The sequence below is a fragment of the Schistocerca gregaria genome, chromosome X (genome assembly GCF_023897955.1).
Source record: "Schistocerca gregaria isolate iqSchGreg1 chromosome X, iqSchGreg1.2, whole genome shotgun sequence".
NCBI classification, from domain to species: Eukaryota; Metazoa; Arthropoda; class Insecta; order Orthoptera; family Acrididae; genus Schistocerca; species Schistocerca gregaria.
The window spans coordinates 148,630,398-148,649,898 of record NC_064931.1 but is presented as its reverse complement, the minus strand read 5'-3'; the positions used below and the strand labels follow the sequence as shown (position 1 = coordinate 148,649,898).

Here is a 19,501-nt window from a genome sequence, read left to right as displayed (position 1 = left end):
TCTTCATTCACTCTGCAGCAGTGTGTGTGCTGGAAACTTCCTGTGAGGTTCGCAGGAGAACTTCTGTGAAGCTTGTATTGTAGGAAATGGTGTACTGGCAGATGTAAAGCTGTTGAGGATGGGTCTTGAGGCATGCTTGGGCAGCTCAGCCAGTAGAACACATGCCCGCAAAAGGCAAAGGTTCTGAGTTTTGATTCTTTATTTTAATCTGCCAGGGAGTTTCATACTTGTTTATTGGTTTTGCATGCTATGTATTATGTACAGTATTGACTGCCATGACAGATTCTGTCATTGTAATGAAATTCGTAATAATGTATGCGCCCACATTTTTGTGGTTATGTTTCATAATTATATCTGTATTTTCATCAGCACATAGATCTACTGTGGAACGTTGATTTTCCATTCTCCTATTTTACATTTTTCTCGATTCTACACCATAAATTTGTAGGCCTTGTGAAAAACCCATAAGATCAATGCTCAAAGTACCCTGTTTTTACATTTGTTTCTAGTATTTTTTACTCAATTCTATGTTCTTACTCGACGTCTCGCTGAACTTTGTTCTGGTTTCTTCCTACTGACTGAATGAGTAATAAGTGGCACAAAAGACAGATGGTTTCCGCCATGGCTGATGGCAGAGTTAAGGGAATATTTCAAGCTGTTGCGGAGAGGGGAGCCAAGGGAAAGGAAATACTGATGTAATCCATGATCGACATTGCCAACACTACGTGCAACTTTTAGCTTCACTACTCGATGATGGGTCGAGTACAGTTCACAGGAACAGTTTCCAGGAACTGATGTAATCATGATGTGGTAGCACTGTAAAGGCAACCAGGAACAAAGCTATCAATTTGTCAATTGCCGTAGCATCAATTTATGGGTATGTTACTGACAGGAAAATCTCAGTTGTAGCAAGAACTCTTTGGGGAATATGTTTGTAGTTGTGTAATGTGGAAAATGTTTGCGACATGGAAGAATATGAATGTTATTGCTCATTGTTTCACTTGCAGCAATTTAAGCTTTCCTCTTAGGTTCCTGCCTAACCACACACTCGGGAATTGCCACATATTTGGAAATAAACAGCAAAGTATTTGTGACAAGGAGCAATATGAATTTTATTGCTGCTTGTTTCACTTGCATGAATGCAAGCTGTCCTCATAGGTTTGTGCCTAACCCCACTCTTGGAAATCACAACACATTTGAAAATAAACAGGAAAATATTTGTTTCATCATTTGTTGTCGAACGAGACATAAATGTTCAACAACATTGAATATTGTAGAACATGTTGTATTACGATCATAATGAAGGTGATAACTAGGCTAAGTTGAAAAACATATTGGCATTTAGTGAGTTGCGTACGTATAACCTCTAAAGCAGCTACCCAAGATTTTAGCCATTACACTACAGCTTACTCACCTGAATTTTGTATTGTGCATCAGTTATCATAAATTCTCTTGAAGTCTTACATCGTTGATGCTACATTAATTGACATTTAATGATAATTGTGATGTATTTGTGGTATGGTACTTTGAATGCACCGTTGCTGTAAAACAGCAAACTGCACTCTTATGTCACACACTACAAAGGAAATAAAAAGTTGAACTACACACAGGGGGCATTCGCAAGCACTCGCAAAAGTTGGTAGTCGAAAGCCCACTAGTGACCTCACCACAGCAAAAAGTAATAAGTGGCATCAGCAAAAACTAGTGTGAAGTGGCGTCCACACTGCCACTGGAAATATGTTTCTGTTGGAAACATTATTTCCTACAGCGTTTCACCTCTATTTCTGACTTTGTTTCTTGTCTCTGTTTCTGTCCACACTGGCAGCGAACATTTTTCAGTGTATTTACATTATCGGCAACACTGTTCGTTGTATTGTTTTTGTGTTATCTGCCACATCATGTCTAGAGATGAGAAAACTGTAATATGTGCTGCTGCATTATTATTTCTTGAAAGTTCAAGCAAACAAAATGCAAGACATCATCATTGTCACTCATTCTTTTTTTATTTATTTATCGTGGCTTGTGACGTAAAGGTCATAACTACCTCTCAGTGTGGTTCATAGTTTCACAGAATAAAGTTGCATTTATCAAAGAATTTCATAATTGGTTTTAATACTATGATATTATTTTGATGGAGAGTGTGTATCGTAGTTGGTAATGGTTGATAAAATCAGATTAGTTGTTGTATGAAATCGATTTGTTCGTTTGCATACAGTTGTCATCTTTGGTGAGTGAAAACATACTATAGAAAGACTGGTGGGAAAAACTTGTTACATATTGGAACTGATTGTGGAAGACAGCTCTAGTTTCTGTAAATTCACTTGGGTATCATCTAATGATTTTGAATTTCTAGAAAATATATCATCACTGTTCCTTTAAAAAAATATACAAATTTCAGGAAAGCAGTTACAACCCTTAAAAATCTAGTGGTAAAGGCTCTTTCAATACGCTTGGTTGGATATGTTGCATTGGTAACCGGCTGGTGTGACTGTTTACCCCGTAACTTTGGTGGTACTGATCAATCACGTCTTCTACAAAACTGCCTGGCCAACAAATCCTCCAAGCAATTGTATTTTCGTATCCTCTAATATACTCTAAAAGAGTCAAATTTATGCGGTCTCTCAATTTTGTGATACATTTCTTGTACCCCATAACTTTGGTGGTACTGATCAATCACGTCTTCCACAAATCTCCCTGGCCAACAAATCCTCCAAGCATCTGTATTTTCATGGGTTGTCCTGAATAGAATCTTGTTATATATTTTATAAAACTTCAGCAATTTATCATTTATTTTTGCCCCCTGTTTTTGTTTATTGATTTCCATACATTATCTCCATTTTGGTGTCTTCTCATATTCTTATTGACTGACCTAAGTGCAACAGGCATGAAACTCCATCCCACAAACTGACATCCGGCACCTGTACAACACAATATATGCACATTTGCAATGGCTTATCTCATGCTTACATTAACATGTGAACTTGCAGTGTTAATCACTTAAATATTCTACCTAGACAAATGTACTCCAGAAATTATTTTTCGGTTTTGCAATTTTTCTGTCAGTGCATTTAGAATGTTTTATTATAATAATAATTAATTGTTTCATTATAATTGTGTAATAAATTGTTCATTCAGTGAATAGTAGTGCTTTAGGATAAAGTTCAAGAATTTACAATTATTAAATATATTTTAAAAAGGCATACGTCCTAAAATCTGAGAAGTTCATGTGTTTGCATTTAATTGAAGAACTATAATAGCAGCAAACTCTGATAGTTTTGATAACGTCCTCTCTCTCTCTCTCTCTCTCTCTCTCTCTCTCTCTCTCTCACACACACACACACACACACACACACACACACACACACACACTCTCACTCCCTCCCTCCCTCCCTCCCTCCCTCCCTCCCTCCCTCCCTCCCTCTCTCTCTCTCTCTCTCTCTCTCTCTCTCTCTCGCTGTCTTGCTGGTTCTGTTTGTGGATTTACAAACCATGTTGGATTTGTTGTTGATATCAGGTGCAGTCAGTTTGTGTATGGGTGCCTTTATGTGGCTGGAATGTTACTGGTCTGGCTGGAAACTCATCAACCATCCACATGGTCAAACCTACACAGAAACAGTTGAAAAGTATCCTGAGTTAAGAGTTGAGAAAATAGGGACTATTTGAAAATGTAAATATTTCTGATAATATTTTGGGGAGTATTCAAGACGTGTGCGTGCGCCAATCCCCCCCTTGCATCCACAACTGATTGCTTCCCATTGATTAATGAATTGTTGAATATGCATGAAGCATCTCCTTATATGTAGTAACTTTGCATATTATTTGTAATGAATAGTGAATTTGATTAATGATGCTAATAATTAATATTGATGTGCAAATAGAAGTGTTATGCTTAGATTTCTGTTATACAGGGATTGCCAAGAAGGACAACAGATAAGGCACAGAGTATGGAAGTTGTTCGGCACACGGAAACACCACCAGCAGTAGCAATATTTACTGATGTGCAGCAGCTATTAATGACAGAAGATCAGAGGTCTTCTTCCATATCATTAGTTCAGCCACCTGCACCACTTTTGCAAATACCTGAAGCTGAAGAACATTTAGCCATCCAGTCTCTTGAAGAATCAGTTCCAGCACCAGCTGATGGTGCCCTTGCTGTAAGTTGTGATGACTTATACAATTTATGGCTTTGTAGTTTACAGATATGCTGTAACAAACATTTTTGCTACAAAAAAATAATTTCCAGCTGTGTGTAATCAAGACGTCATGGTTACATTTAATAAATGCCATTACTATTGAATTTTGGATATTGAAAAGCACTAGTTTGAGTTAGTGAGTAGAAAGTGGAATTGGGCGCAACATTGTCACTGTTTGTTTATTAACATTTTAGGACTCAGTGGTATGACAAAGTGTGTGAGTCACTGAATTTTGCATTTGGGAGTCTAAAATACCAGGCTGATTGACGCGATTGAAGTTTTCTATAGCTCCCTTAAATTATACCTGTCAAATTTGATATAAAAGCCTTCAGGGTCAATGTTAACAACTGAGCAAAAACTCCATTTGCAATGATCAAAATATTGATGAGTTGTGAATCTGCAGTCTTCCTTCCTCTGGTATTTGGGAAGTGAATACATTGATGGATGCTAATAAAGTGGAACATTGCCAAAAATGAATATTGTTTATACTTAGTTGACCAGATGTCCTGAGGTGCTTTTATTCCATTTGAGGTAACGACACCTCTTTGTAGGTTATTTTGCAGTGTTAAATATTATTTATTATACTGATTTTGCTTTATTTGTTTGACTTTCATTGAAACACTATTCTGTGGTTTACTTTATAATTTAACTTGCATAAGATCATAAGTCTACAAGAAATCATGTATATTTTGAAATTCTCATTTGTTTTGTTCTCCACTGGATGTTGATTTCAGATCAACATTGGAGTAAACAGGGAGCATACTTTCAGTTTTGATATAAAACCTAGATTTGCTCTTTAACATGATCTCTATTCATTATCTCATCCTAATTTTGAAGTGAATCGTTATTGTGTGATCGCACTAATTTTAACTATTGTGTGTGTGAGTTGCGTTTGCATGAGTGTGTGTGTTGTGTGTGTGTATGTGTCTGTCTGTTGCATATTTTTGACAGTCTTGTTGGCCACAAGCTTATTCTGTGACAGTCTTTTTGTTGTGCTATCTTGACTCAGCATCTCCACTGTATGGTGAGTAGCAACACCTAACCTAGTGCTGTTTTCCATTGTTACTATTTTCTAATGCGTTACTATGTTCAATGTCTGTCCTCCTTTCCCAATTTTCCTGTGTTTCTCTTGTTGCCTTACAAACCACACTGCATACTCTACTTATGAGCCACACTGTATCAACCACCTCAGCCACACACAAGAGATGGCTATAAGACCATGCTGATTGTTGGTGTGGCGTCTTCTGTCCCACATTACTCCCTCTGATATCATTAAGCCTATACCTTCAAACTGATCACTCTCCCTGCTTCATTCTTCCATGTTTTTGTGTGTTATTTCCCCACCTTTTTGTTGCCACATGATGTATCTCAAGCTACGACCCCCCCCCCCCCCCCTTCTCCATTCTATCCCAGTTCACACCCATTAATTTCACCTCATCCAGTCACATCTGCTGTCCCCCTTCTTCACACTTATGCAACCTCAGACCTGATACTCACAGTGAAATATATATTTTTTGTATAATTTATACCCTTCATTTGATCTTATTGTAACTTCACACTTCACACCAATTTTAGTGAGTTTTCACCTTCGCTATCAATAACTCTTTTGTTTCTCCCGTTTTTCATTTATTTCATTCTTCATGTGATTTTTCCCATGTATTTGGGTGTATTTTTGAGAATTTTTTTGGATGTAATTCTACATTATTTACACAATTTTTCGCATTTTTTCCAGCACCAAGGATCCTTGCTCCTTCCATCTGCATCAATACAGAAAAGTTTCCTTATCCCTAGCCAGAACCCAGTCCCATATACTGTTCCTGCTTTGTTACTTGGCTCATGCAATCCTCTGAAATAGCCTTACCATAAAATTACCCATCTCCGGCTACCATCCCTCCTTTGACAGTGACCTCCATCTGTTCAGATTCTGCCAATCCTTTGCTCTCACCAATATAGTCCTGTAAAAGCATATCAATCAAGCCTAAACGTCCTTGCAATACCTTCTCTCCATCTGTAAAATTCTCCTGCTATGAATCCCAAATTCCTAGAAGCCATAATACAAATTGAAACTCTTATCCTCCAGGAACTAGAGCAACATATACAATGTCACCTCAAAAACTCTTTACCCTGTTCACTTCTTACTCCCACTTCATAGTACCACTGTTCACCACCTCTACAGCAACCTCCAAACCTCCCCCACATCCCCTCATAGCTAACAAACCCTGTCTCGCAGACCTACTACATTTACCACACCCTCCAAAACTCCCTCCCACCACCACACAAGAATCCAGAACCTAAATAGACACAGAACACTGTCATGAAACTTTCCTCCAAAAATAGTTCAGATGACTGTGAGCACTACGGGACTTAACATCTGAGGTCATCAGTCCCCTATAACTTAGAACTACTTAAACCTAACTAATCTAAGGACATCACACACATCCATGCCCGAGGCAGGATTCGAACCTGTGACCATATCGGTCGTGTGGTTCCAGACTGAAGCGCCTAGAACCGCTTGGCCACACTGGCCGGCCAACTTTCCTCCAGAAGCCTTAGCCCCACAGAAATATCAGTCCTTTCCAAAGGCCTCACCTTTTTCTGCACACCATAATTCAACCATGCAGGACTTTTTAAAGAGCTTCTCTCCTTCTCATGGTCCCTACAGTGGAAACACTTTTTAGCCACCAACCCTACCAATCACACTCAACCAGGGACCATGTTGAACCCTGCCTGACTCAGTTCACCCTCCATCCAACCGTAATCCACGCCCAGTGCCCCCAAATCACCCCCTGTTAACTTTCTATCCCTCAGCTTGTAAACTAACAGAAAGAATTGAAGTCCACCATCTGAAAACTGTTCCCAACCTTATAATCCTACCTGCGGACAAAGGCTCCACCACTGTTGTTTTGAACCGCAAGGATTACCTGGTAGTAGGAGTCCACCAGCTGTCAGATACATCCACATACAAACCTTGCCACAGTGACCCCATTCCAGAAATCCAGCAGGATCAACAGTCTATCTTCAAATTCTTAGGCCCATCCCTGAATGTCTCCCCAGAGTTCAATTCTTTGATCACCCCTACCACTCCCCGCACTCCTACATAAATCTAACCACCCAGGACACCCCATTGTGTCCAGTTACTGTGCCCCCACTGAGAGAATCTCTGCTGTCATATACAGACACCTTCAGCCTATTACCCAGATCCTAACCTCCTGTATAAAGGATACTAACCATTTCCTCCACTGACTCTCCACAGTTCCTGTCCTTCTACCACACGGTGCCCTGCTTGTCACTATTGACGCCACCTCCCTTTTCACTAACATCCCTAATACCCATAGTCTTACTGCTATTGAACACTGCCTTTCTCTACACCCGACAGATTCCAAACCAACAACCTGATTCCTAGTCGCCGTGACCAATCATATCCTCATGTACAACTACGTCTCCTTTGAAAGCATTACCTACAAACAAATCCGGGGTATGGCTGTGGGCACCCGCATGGCACTATCCTATGCCAACTCTTTCATGGGCCATCTAGAGGAATCCTTCCTAAACCCCAGAATCCTAAACCCCTCACCTGGTTCAGATTCATTGATGACATCTTTGCGATATCGATCAAGGGTGAGGACACCCTATCCACATTCCTCCAGAACCTCTAGAGCTTCTCCCCCATTTGCTTCACCTGGTCCTTCTCAACCCAACAAACCACCTTCCTAGATGTTGAGCTCCACCTCAAGGATGGCCACATCAGTACCTCTGTCCATATGAAATGTACTAACCATGAGCAATACCTCCACTTCGACAGCTGCCACCCATTCTATACCAAGAAGTTCCTTCCATGCAGCCAAGCCACCCATGGTTGTCGCATCTGCAGTGATGAGCAGTCCCTCTTGAAATATACCATGGCTCTCACTGAGGCCTTCACAGACCATAATTATCTTCCCATCCTTGTACAAAAACAAATCTCTCGTGCCTTATCTTTCCAGTCTCCCATCATTTCCCAAAGTCTCACCGTCATACACAGAGGAGCAGTCTTCTTGTAACGCAGGACTGGAGCAACTGAATTACATTCTCTGCCAGGGTTTCGACTACCTCTCATCCTGCATGCTATCCTTCCCACGCCTCTCACAGTGGTATTCTGTCATTTGTGAACCTACACAATATACTCGTCCATCCCTATCTAACCCCTGCTCCCAACCCCTTATCTCACGGCTCATATCCCTGTAATAGACTTAGATGCAAGATCTGTCCCGTAAATCCTCCCACCACCACCTACTCCAGTCCAGTCACAAACATCACCTATCCCATCAAAGGCAGCGCTAAATGTGAAACCAGTCATGTGATCTACAGCCTAAGCTGCAACCACTGTGCTGCATTAAATGTGGGCATGACAACCAACAAGTTGTCTGTCCACATGAATGATCACTGACAAACTGTGGTCGAGAAACAAATTGACCACCCTGCTGCTGAGCACATTGCCCAACATGACATCCTTCATTTCAATGACTGCTTCACAGCCTGTGCCATATGGACCACCAGTTTTCTGAATTGTGCAGGTGGGAACTAGCCCTGCAATATAGCCTATGCTCCCATAACCCTCCTGGTGTCATCCTTTGTTGGTCATTGTCCTTACCCACCCAGCCCCTTCCCTGTTCCCATTCCAGCACTACACAGCCTTCATTCCACCATTGCACCCAGTCTTTTTACTTCTCCCCTTTTCTGCTAACCCCCCCCCCCCCCCCCCCCGCCCCCCCCCCCGTGCACACTGACTAACCTCTGGACTGCATCTAGGTGCCCTACTCTCTTTCCACCTAGTCCTGCCTGCTCCCCAGCAGCACTTCACTGTCCCTCACCCCTACTGTGCTATGCCTCTGTCTTCCCACACCAGCCTCCTCCTTTTCCCCACCCAGTTGCCTCTTCAGTCATGCACTGCTGCTGCTTGCAGCGTGGCTTCAGCTGCCAGAGACTGCAGTCATGTGTGTGAATTGCATTTGCGTGAATATGTGTGTGTGTGTGTGTGTGTGTGTGTGTGTGTGTGTGTGTGTGTGTCGTTTATTTTTGACAAAGGCCTCGTTGGCGAAAAGAGTATTCTGTGACAGTCTTTTTGTTGTGCCTGTCGTGACTAAGCATCTCTGCTGTGTAGTAACTTTCCTTTTCATAATATTATTACATTCAATTGCTTAGGAGGATCTAGGAGGATCTTAAAAGAAGAAAGTATCTTTAAATAAAGTATCTGTGACCTGTATGAAACCAAGCAAAAGCTTGACCTATGTGTACAAATAATAAGCACTGGTATATGCAAAAGGGCACCATTAGCTATGATGTACTGAAGCATTGCTGCCACATAGTAAGATTATTTTAACCATCATCAGGAACACACAGATGTATGGTCTATCATGATTGTCTTGCAGCTTCAGTTCTAATTTGAGTTCCTTATAGTTTAGGATATGTGCAATTTCTCATACCTGTGGGATTGTCCATGGTGTTAACCTCATTGAAAATCTGCCACTTCTGTCACAGGGTGTCATTCATCAATGTTCAAAGAAAATAATCCCTTTTGCCTTTATTTATCAGCCTTATAGCCATGTTAAATGTGCTGGAAAAGACAAACACCGATTTGCTTATCACTGTAGGTACATGACACAGACATTAGGTCTCACATGACAGATGATTTGTTTGCTGTCTTGTTAGTGAAAAATAAGTTACCCTGTTTTATTGTCAGTGAATGAGTGAAGAGAAAACACACTGTTCTTTTTGCGTTATTGTGTTAGAAAGTTTCAAAATTATCACCCAAGTGATTAAAGTACTTGTTTAAAGGTTAAAGAAGTTTTACACTCTCTGATGATAGGATGTGGCACCAAGCAGAGTGAGTCACTTCACCATTTTGACTGGTGATAGGATGTGGCACCAAGCAGAGTGAGTCACTTCACCATTTTGACTTGCACCTCAGCGGCAGAGGAAAATTCTCTACTTAGTATATGATTTTTCATTTTCCTTTTGGATAGAACACTGAGGTGCCAAGTCTGGAAATAATTACCAGTGTCTTGTGTGCACCATGTCCCTTAGGATGCTGGCAACAACAGACTGCATTCTTTTGTAACAATCACGTGAGTTGTGTAAACAAACCACAAGTGTCATGAAATGCAGGAACATGTATGCGCAAAGAGACAGTTCCATCATCTTTCCCGTGGTCACAGTTGTATTAACAAATTTTATGTTTTGGTAATTTTATATGTTTAAGTTTCAAATTTTGTCTTTAGGTCATGGATTTAAAGAAGTGCAACCACATCTGATTGTTTGTAATGATTACTAACAACAGCAACACAATGCTCTGATTTCTGCAGCACCTTAACTGTATCCTCCTACACTATTTATTTGATGCTATTGACAGTCTGACATTGGTGGATGGCCACTGTGATTTTTGTATTACACATCTGTTGCCTCTCTTCAGGTCCTTCTCAACATTTCAGTGTTTTTTAAGATACATACTACTTCACCATCTAAAAGTTTGTTGGCATACTTCCAAGAAAGGCATATCATACCAACAACCAGGCTATTCTGTTATTTCAGAAGCATCCAGTAAGTAGTGGAAGGACTTACAGAGTTGTCTTACAACCAGCATTCAGTAACCGTCAGAATTAAAAATTGGTGCATTTGTGACTAATGTATATTTACACAACTAATGTATATTTACACTCATAATATGAATACAACAACAAAGTTATTTGGACTTGGATCCGAAGTACCTGGTTCCAACACACCGATAGTCACTGATGTTGCACATGACAGAGTTCCCACAAAGGTGGTGTCATTGTAGCCATATTGGTGGTGAGTGGTAGTGTTCGAGGACAGTCAAGAAGAGAGGTCTCAGCAAGATAGAAGCTCATAGGTGGTCATGATGGGCCATTGGTGTAGCCAACATTGGCCCAGCATAGACAACTTGGACAAGATACAGCCGACATGTTTCCAAGATTGTTTTGAATGTGCTGCAGAAGTTTCAGAATGTGTTGCAGAAGTTTAAGTGAGAAGCCCTTATACTTCCTGCACACACTCCTGATCTCTCTCAGTCCAGTTTCCATAGGAAGATAGTAGTGGTCATTGATTTGCTTCAGACAAAGAGGTGTACACCTGGGTGAAATCACATTTTCATACCCTAAAGCCACCACTGGTGTTGAGCATTGTTAATGATCAGTTGTGATGAAGAATTATTAACATTGTGTGTTATATGTAAACCACATTTATTGTGGTGATGTGAAAATTATAACAGTTGCAGTGGTAGAGAACAGAAAAAGATAATTTCAATTTCATTTTGTTGCAGTATCAGTGTCAAGGGGCAGTTAAATTTTGTTCAGATACTCTGTAAGTGATGTCCAGCTTTTTTACAGAATGACCGAAATACTAATTTTCTTTCACTGTAGCTGATTAATCTCTAGCTATCTTCAATACGGACATAATACTTGTCAAACTTTTCATCATATAGTTTCTTCCAACCGGATTCAATACTTTTAACATTCAACATTCTTTCACAAAACAGGTCATGCTATAACCATAGCTTAACACAGACTTTCTTGCCACATGGTTACAACATACAACCAAAGACTGACCTATGTTGGAAATGATTTTTTCAAAGAAGTTACAGTCATAGATTCTGAGGCATTAATTTTGTACGTTAGCAAAATAGAGTCTCATGTATTATTGTAAAATATAACTTCTGTTGACATTAATAATTATTATTATCTGATTTTGTTTAAGTTGAACATAAAAATAGCTGAATGACAATTTTTTAATGCTCATATTTTCATATAGGAAGCATGCTGAATATATCCATAATTATCCAGTAGGATAAAGATATAGAAATAATGAATAAATAAAATAAAATTCAGCATCACAGCGAAAACTGAGAATTATGTATCAACAAAAAGTGGTACTGAGCGATTCATTAACAGCAAGACCAGCATTGATAAGAGTCAATTTGGAAGAGAGAAAATTACCCTTGGATTGTTACAGTAGGCAACCTCAAACTTTCTTCCATGAAGGCATTGAGTGTCTTATCTCACAATGTGATAAATGTATTAAAAGCAGTAGTGATTACTTTTGAAATAATAAACATTTTACTTACCTTTTTCCATCTGTCTGATTTTCATTTGTCTGCCCCTTATTTATGAACACAAATAAAATTAAAACTTCACTGAGCAGACTCAAATAGATATGAGGCAATGTTGCAAACAATGTATGCCCAAAAACAAGTTTTCAGTGTGTAGTTAAAAATTCGATGTTTTCACTTATAGGATTACTCTCCTGTGGAAACATACTGAAAATGATTGTTGCTGGATACAGCACACTTTTTGAGTAATATTTAAAAGATGTAACAATGAAGTCAAACAATGGAAAATCAGGAATGGAATAACAATATGAAAAAAGATTTTGAACAGATATATTTTAACAATAATTAACTACATGACAGAATAAATATTTTGTAATGTCAGTGGGAGAATTTTCAGTTCCTATATCAAAAGTCTACAGAAAGTTTATAGAGAGGTCTATTTGCATAGAAATATACAGTGGTGACTGCTGTGTAAGGACACAAGTGCACGTGAGCACTCTTGACTTTCGACACTGTGCAGATTTATTGGTTATTTTTCTTTGAGTCCTGTTGAATGTAACGTAGATGCCGCAGGCTGAAAGATACGGCACTTAAATCTAGCATGCTACTGCTCTTCTAGACTCTGTGAAGCTTGGGCTTTAGGGTTGCGAGCACACCTTCAGTTGTGTACACCTTAAGGAGCTTTCACCCACATGCAACTTGCGTGAAGTAATTGCCTTATGGGCCAAATACATATGGATTTGGTAAACAATGTGCATGGTTGTTGATGTGCACTGCTAGCCCTTGCCACTCAACTAGAAGTTTACGTCAGTGCCACCAGGTGGTAGCACACTGCGGCAGACTTTTATCCCCATTCACTTGGCATGCATCTTGCTACATGATAGCATACTCCTCAGATATGTTAATTCACTCACTGTATAATGTAGTAAAATTAGATCGGACATCAGTATATGTTAAAGTTGTACTGTATGTTGAAGTTGTACTGGCAGTAAACCTATTTTGTGGGTTTCTGAAAGAGTTATAGGATTTCGTTATTGCCCCAAACTGTGCTTAATTATGTACAAAACAACAAAATTCCACAAAAACAATTCTTTCTTTTGTCAGATAAGTTATGCATCTTATTATTATTGCCATTCTTATTGTTATTGGCAGTGGCTGCAAGTGTATAAACTTGTTGATAAGTGTAACTGTTATATAGCAGGTGCTATTAATTTCACACTCTCAGATTTATCTGAATCTAAAAATTTGTGAACATCCAAATTGTATACTCTAAGCTGCCACTGGAAATATGTCTTTTAAATTTCATTTTCTCTGAGAAGTATGTGTGGATATGGCTTTAATCTCCTTCAGATTTAAGCATATAATCATGTGTATTAAAATGTAACAGAAAAGTAAGCCAGAATATTTGTGTTCCTACAAACATCTTAGTGTAATTTTCTTTGATAAATCTTTGAACTGCCGAAGTTAGTGCAAGGGGCACAGCAGCATGTTTATGGCTCAGGAGTTAACATTAGGTGTCCTTATTGTGTGCAGTGATGAAAAGCAAGAGTGTATTTCACATTAACTTACACTGAAGAGCCAAAGAATTGACACCATGAATCCTGCAAAGTTGTCCCTAAATCCAAAGAGTATGAGGGGGTGGAGATATCTTCTGAACAGAATGTTGCATGGCATCCCATATATGGTCAATAATGTTCGTGTCTGGGGAGTTTGGTGGCCAACGGAAGTGTTTAAACTCAGAGAAGTGTTCCTGGAGCTACTGTCTAGCAATTCTGAACTTGTGGGATGTTGCACTGTCCTGCTGGAATTGCCCATATTTGTCGGAATGCACAATGGATATGAATGGATGCAGGTGATCAGACAGGATGCTTACATATGTGTCACCTGTCAGAGTCATATCTTGACATATCAGGGGTTCCATATCACTCCAACTGCACATGCCCCACACCATTACAGAGCCTCGACCAGTTTGAACAGTCTCCTGCTAACATGAAGGGTCCATGCATACATGAGGTTGTCTCCATTTCTGTACACGTCCATCCACTCAATACAATTTGAAATGAGACTCACCTGACTAGGCAACATGTTTCCAACCATCAACAGTCCAATGTCGGTGTTGATGGGCCCAGGTGAGAGGTAAAGCTTTGGGTCGTGCAGTCACCAAGGTACACGACTGAGCCTTTGGCTCGAAAAGCTCCAATAGGTAATGTTTTGTTGAATGGTTTGCATGCTGACACTTGTTCATGGCCCAGCATTGAAATCTGCAGCAGTTTGCAGTAGGGTTACACTTCTGTCACATTAAACAATTCTTTTCAGTCGTCTTTGGTCCCGTTCTTCCATGATCTTTTTCTGGCCGGAGCAATGTTGAAGATTGATATTTTACTTGATTCCTAATATTTATGGTACACACATGAAATGGTCGTATGGGAAAATCCCCGCTTCATTGCTGCGAAGGAGATGCTATGTCCCATCGCTCGTGTACCGACTATAACACCACATTCAAATCACTTAAATCTTGGTAACCTGCCATTGTAGCAGCAGTAACCGATCTAACAACTGCGTCAGACACTTGTTGTCTTATATAGGCATTGCTGACCACAGTGCCATATTCTGCCATTACAAATCTCTGTATTCGATAACACATGCCTATACCAGTTTCTTTGGCTCTTCAGTGTACCTGAATCTAGTTGTGTGTAAATGAAAGAACATAGTGAAATAGGGACCAACTGAAAGAGGCAATGCAGTTGGGACACTGACCTCATATTCTTGAGAATGGAGTTCACTCTGTCTGGCCATCCTTAGGGGTTTTCTGTGATTTTTATATATCATTTCAGGCAAATGATGGGCTGATTCCTTTATTTAGGCCATGGCCGACCTATTCTCACAAACAAATAGTTATGTATTCTGTGTGTATGTATATTTTTAAGCTATTTTTTTATTACAATGAAAAATCAGGTATAATTGTAAGATGATCCCTAGATGAATAAATAAATGAACAAAAATGTCATCTATTGTTGACAAAGATCTTGATGGCTGAAAGCTTATTTTCTCACAGTCTATTTGTTGTACCTATCTGCGTCTCAGCATCTCCACTATATGGTAGAGAAGCAACTATCTTTTTCATAATACTGTTAAGTGCTTGGACACATACATTTCATCATTGATGGTTACTATCATTTGTCTTGGTTTTTATTCACAGACTAAGGTGTAGTTTCCACTTGCTTAGCAATTTGAATTACCATTGTTTTCCTTTTTGCGTGTTGATTGGATATGGAATTGTTATTAGTGTAGATGCTACCAAAATACCTGCACATCATATTAAATTGTGCACAGTCATCTTTGGTAGATTGCCACAATGACTTAGTTGTGTTATTATTTATCAAGAAAAGTTTCATCATCCATTAAGTAGTAAGCATTTAATAGGGTGTATCAGATAATCAGAATAACTTCAACCAGAATTTGAATTAACGTGCTAAATAAGAAGAAAGTTCGCCAGTGGGCAAAAATTATGAATGAACTTCATATGTAACCTATTATGTGGCTACAGTGAATAAATTTTTGTAGTAGACTATCTGATGCTCTATATTCGAATAATGCTAGTGCCTCTAGTACAACTGCTAATGCTAACTTTGGGGTAGGGCCATTTGAAATCGTCAGAAACTGAAAATTGAGCTTTTTGAAACATTTAATTACATTGCTTTAAGTTATTGCTTGACTGAAGAGCAAAGAGCAGCTGCAAGGAAAATACAAGACAGTTGTAGAAGAGTGGATGACCATCAGAGCTTATGATTCATTCCTTACGAGAATGTCACTAATGCTGCCTAAGTTGGTTAATTCAGACACAACATTTCAGTTATGACTTTCAGGCACTTGTGTTATGTACAGAGTATAAACACTGGCAGTCTTGGTCTTCATCGTTATGCTGAGGAAAGGCACTTTTTTCTCTGGTCAGATGATCACCTGCTACATTAGCTATGGCCAGACTATGACTCACCCCTCGCCTCTTACAGTAGTACTGGAGACTACAAAGAGGAGCAAATGACTCGTCAACTCAAAGTTACTAGTCAGTTTATTGGATCTGCTGACCAGGTCTCATTTTTATATACCATCAACCATGTGAAGTCCACTGCTGGGTGAACTCTTGTTCTTGACAACAACTGAGTTGTCAGGAAAAAACATAAACGGAAGGCTAAACTGGGTTGGTCTGCTGTTGATAAAAATAAATAGAGTTTTCTGAACTAAGAAACTTCTAATGGGTTTCAAATGGAAAGTTTACAAATACTGTGTGTCACCAGATTTGGCTTACTGCAGTGAGACAACAAATAAAAAACTGTGGGCTGCTCATTGTGGAATGAGGAGATGCATATAAGGAACTCTCTGTTCTAAGACTTTGGAAAGTAGTTAAGAATGTCAGGTAAAAGAATACAGTGGAAAACATTATCAGGATTTCAATGAAAATTATGTGGACAGGATGTGTAGCCAGACAAATTGATGGTATCTGAACCAAGGAAGTTCTTTGTTTGCTGGAGACCTTTCATTAGTCTTCAACCATACATTGAGGTGACAAGTGATGGGATACCTCCTAATGTAGTGTTGGATCTCGTTTTCTGTGGCATAGTGCATGAACTCGACGTGGCATGTACTCAACAAGTTTTTTAAAGTCCCCTGCAGAAATATTGAGTCATACTGCTTCTGTAGCCACTCATAATTGCGAAAGTATTGCCGTTGTAGGATTTTGTGCATGAACTGACATCTTGATTATGGCCCATAAATGTTCAATGGGATTCATGCCGGGCAATCTGGATGACCAAACCGATTTTCTTGAATTGTCCAGAATGTTCTTCAAACAAGTCATCTGTGGCCCGGTGACATGGAACATTGGTTTTGTGAACATGAAGTCCACGAATGGCTGAAAATGGTCTCCAAGCAGCAGAACATAACCATTTCCAGTCAATGATTGGTTCAGTTGGACCAGAGGACCCAGTACGTTGCATTTAAACATTTAGCCTAACATAACCAGAGGTCCCAGTTCATTCCATGTAAATACAGCCCACACCATTATGGAGCCACCACCACCTTCACAACTGGGTTCCATGGCTTCGTGGGGTCTGCACCACACTTGACTCCTACCATCAGCTCTTACCAACTGAAATCAGAGTCATCTGACCAGGACATGGTTTTCTCGTTGTCTAGGGTCCAACAAAATGATCATGAGCCCAGGAGAGGCTCTGCAGGTGATGTTGTACAGTTAGCAAAGGCACTCATGTTGGTTGCTGCTGCCATTGCCCATTAATGCCAAATTTCGCCACACTATCCTAATAGATATGTTTGTCATACATCCCACTTAACTGTGGTTATTTCTCGCAGTGTTGCTTGTCTGTTAGCATTGACAACTACACAAAAACCACTGCTCTCAGTCATTAAGTGAAGAGGCTGTCAGCCACTGCATTGTCCATGGTGAGGGGTAATGGCTGAGATGTAGTTTTGGCACACTCTTCACACCGTTGAACCCGGAATATTGAATTCCCCAATTTCCAAAATGGGATGTCCCATGCATCTAGCTCCAACTACCATTCCATGTTTAAAGTCTGTCAATTCCTGTTGTGCGACCATATTCACGTCGGAAAACTTTTCACATAAATCAACTGAGTACAAATGACAGCTCCTCCAGTTCACTGCCCTTTTATACCTCATGTGCACAATACTACTGCCATTTGTATATGTGCATATCACTATACAACCTCAGTGTATGCATCCATGTTGGTCCTCCACATTTTCTAATGTCAGCTACCTATCTGACACTAGGTCATCATATTGGTGTTTCCTTCTGTCTTGGAATCTAGTACAGTATTTTCTTGGTCTAACTACCATCAATTTAATTATTTTACCCTTGGTGGCCTGAGAACTTTGGGGCAGATTTTGAAAATATCACTAGGGAAGAAAACTGCAACCAAGCATATGAGGGAAAGTTTTACATTATATAAAACATAGAGGTCTGCTTCATTGACATGTGGCATGTTGAACCTTCATCTAGACTGAGGACAACATCGCAAGCACATGTTTATGTTTCTTATGTTCACATCTGTACCAAACAGCAAGTTGTTGCAGTGATGAAGTACTTCTACAGCTATTGTGTGTTCGACTGCAAAATGCAGTTACGAGGTCTGTTCAAAAAATCTACACTTATCTTTTACTTATTGTGCATGGTCTCCTTCAAAATACTCTCCTCCACAATTGATACTCTGCTTCCAACACCATTTCCACTTCCAGGGGCAGTCTTGGTACGCCTCTTTCTGGAGGGTATGAAGCGCCAAGTGCGAATTTTCTGTTATCTCATCTATGATTGCAAATCTTCATCCTATCAACTTGGTTCTCAACTCCGAAAATAAAAAAAAAATGTCTGCAGTTGCCAGGTCTGGAGAGTATGGAAGATGAGCAGCACAGTGATTTCTGTTTTTGTGCAATAGTCACACACCAACAGGGATGAATGTGTGGGTGTGTTATCATGGAGCAAGACCCATGTTTTGTATTGCCACATTTCAGCCCATTTCCTCCTCACAATTTCTTGCAGGTGTTGAACGCTTCTCGATAGTACTATCAATTAAAAGTTTGTTTCTGTGGCATGAATTCATGATGTACTAATCCTTCAGTCATAGAAAACCATCAGTATGGCTTTGACATTTGTCCTGATATTTTTGGTCTTGAAAAACCTTTCGCGACCCATTGTGAAGATCGAACCTTGGTCTCAACATCATAACCATAGACCCACGTCATATCGCCAGTTCTGATTCTATTCTTATTTGCATGATCCAAAAGCTCTTCACAGATGGCGAGGTGAAGTTTTTTATGGTCTTGACTTATGAACTGTGAGATGAACTTGGCGGCAGCATGATGCATTCAGAGAAGCTGTCAGGATTTCATGACATGATCCAACTGAAATGTTACATTATTTTGCAAGCTCTTGGACAGTCAGTCTTCGATTGGCATGCACAATTTCATTAACATTCCTGACATGAGCATCGTTGGTAGTTGTTGAAGGGTGTTGTGAATGAGGGTCATCTTTAACTTCCGTCCAACCATTTTTAAACCGTTCATCACCGTACACTTTATGCATCATTTTGTGTGTGTCTGTAAAAGTTTTCTTGAGTTTCACACCAAATTTAGTCCAGAAGCATTGCTCATCTAACTATGCCATCTCGAGATTTGC

The 19,501-nt window shown here is 39.7% G+C and overlaps 1 protein-coding gene across 2 annotated transcripts in view; it reads left to right on the top strand.

Annotated features, from left to right (window-relative positions):
- The window catches only part of LOC126298637 (uncharacterized), a 247,974-nt gene that overhangs the window by 94,258 nt on the left and 134,215 nt on the right, over positions 1–19,501 (top strand). For both annotated transcript variants that reach the window (XM_049990048.1, XM_049990047.1), the window contains exon 9: positions 3,909–4,154. In XM_049990048.1, the coding sequence (XP_049846005.1) occupies positions 3,909–4,154 (246 nt within the window). The remainder of the gene's footprint in view (positions 1–3,908; positions 4,155–19,501) is intronic.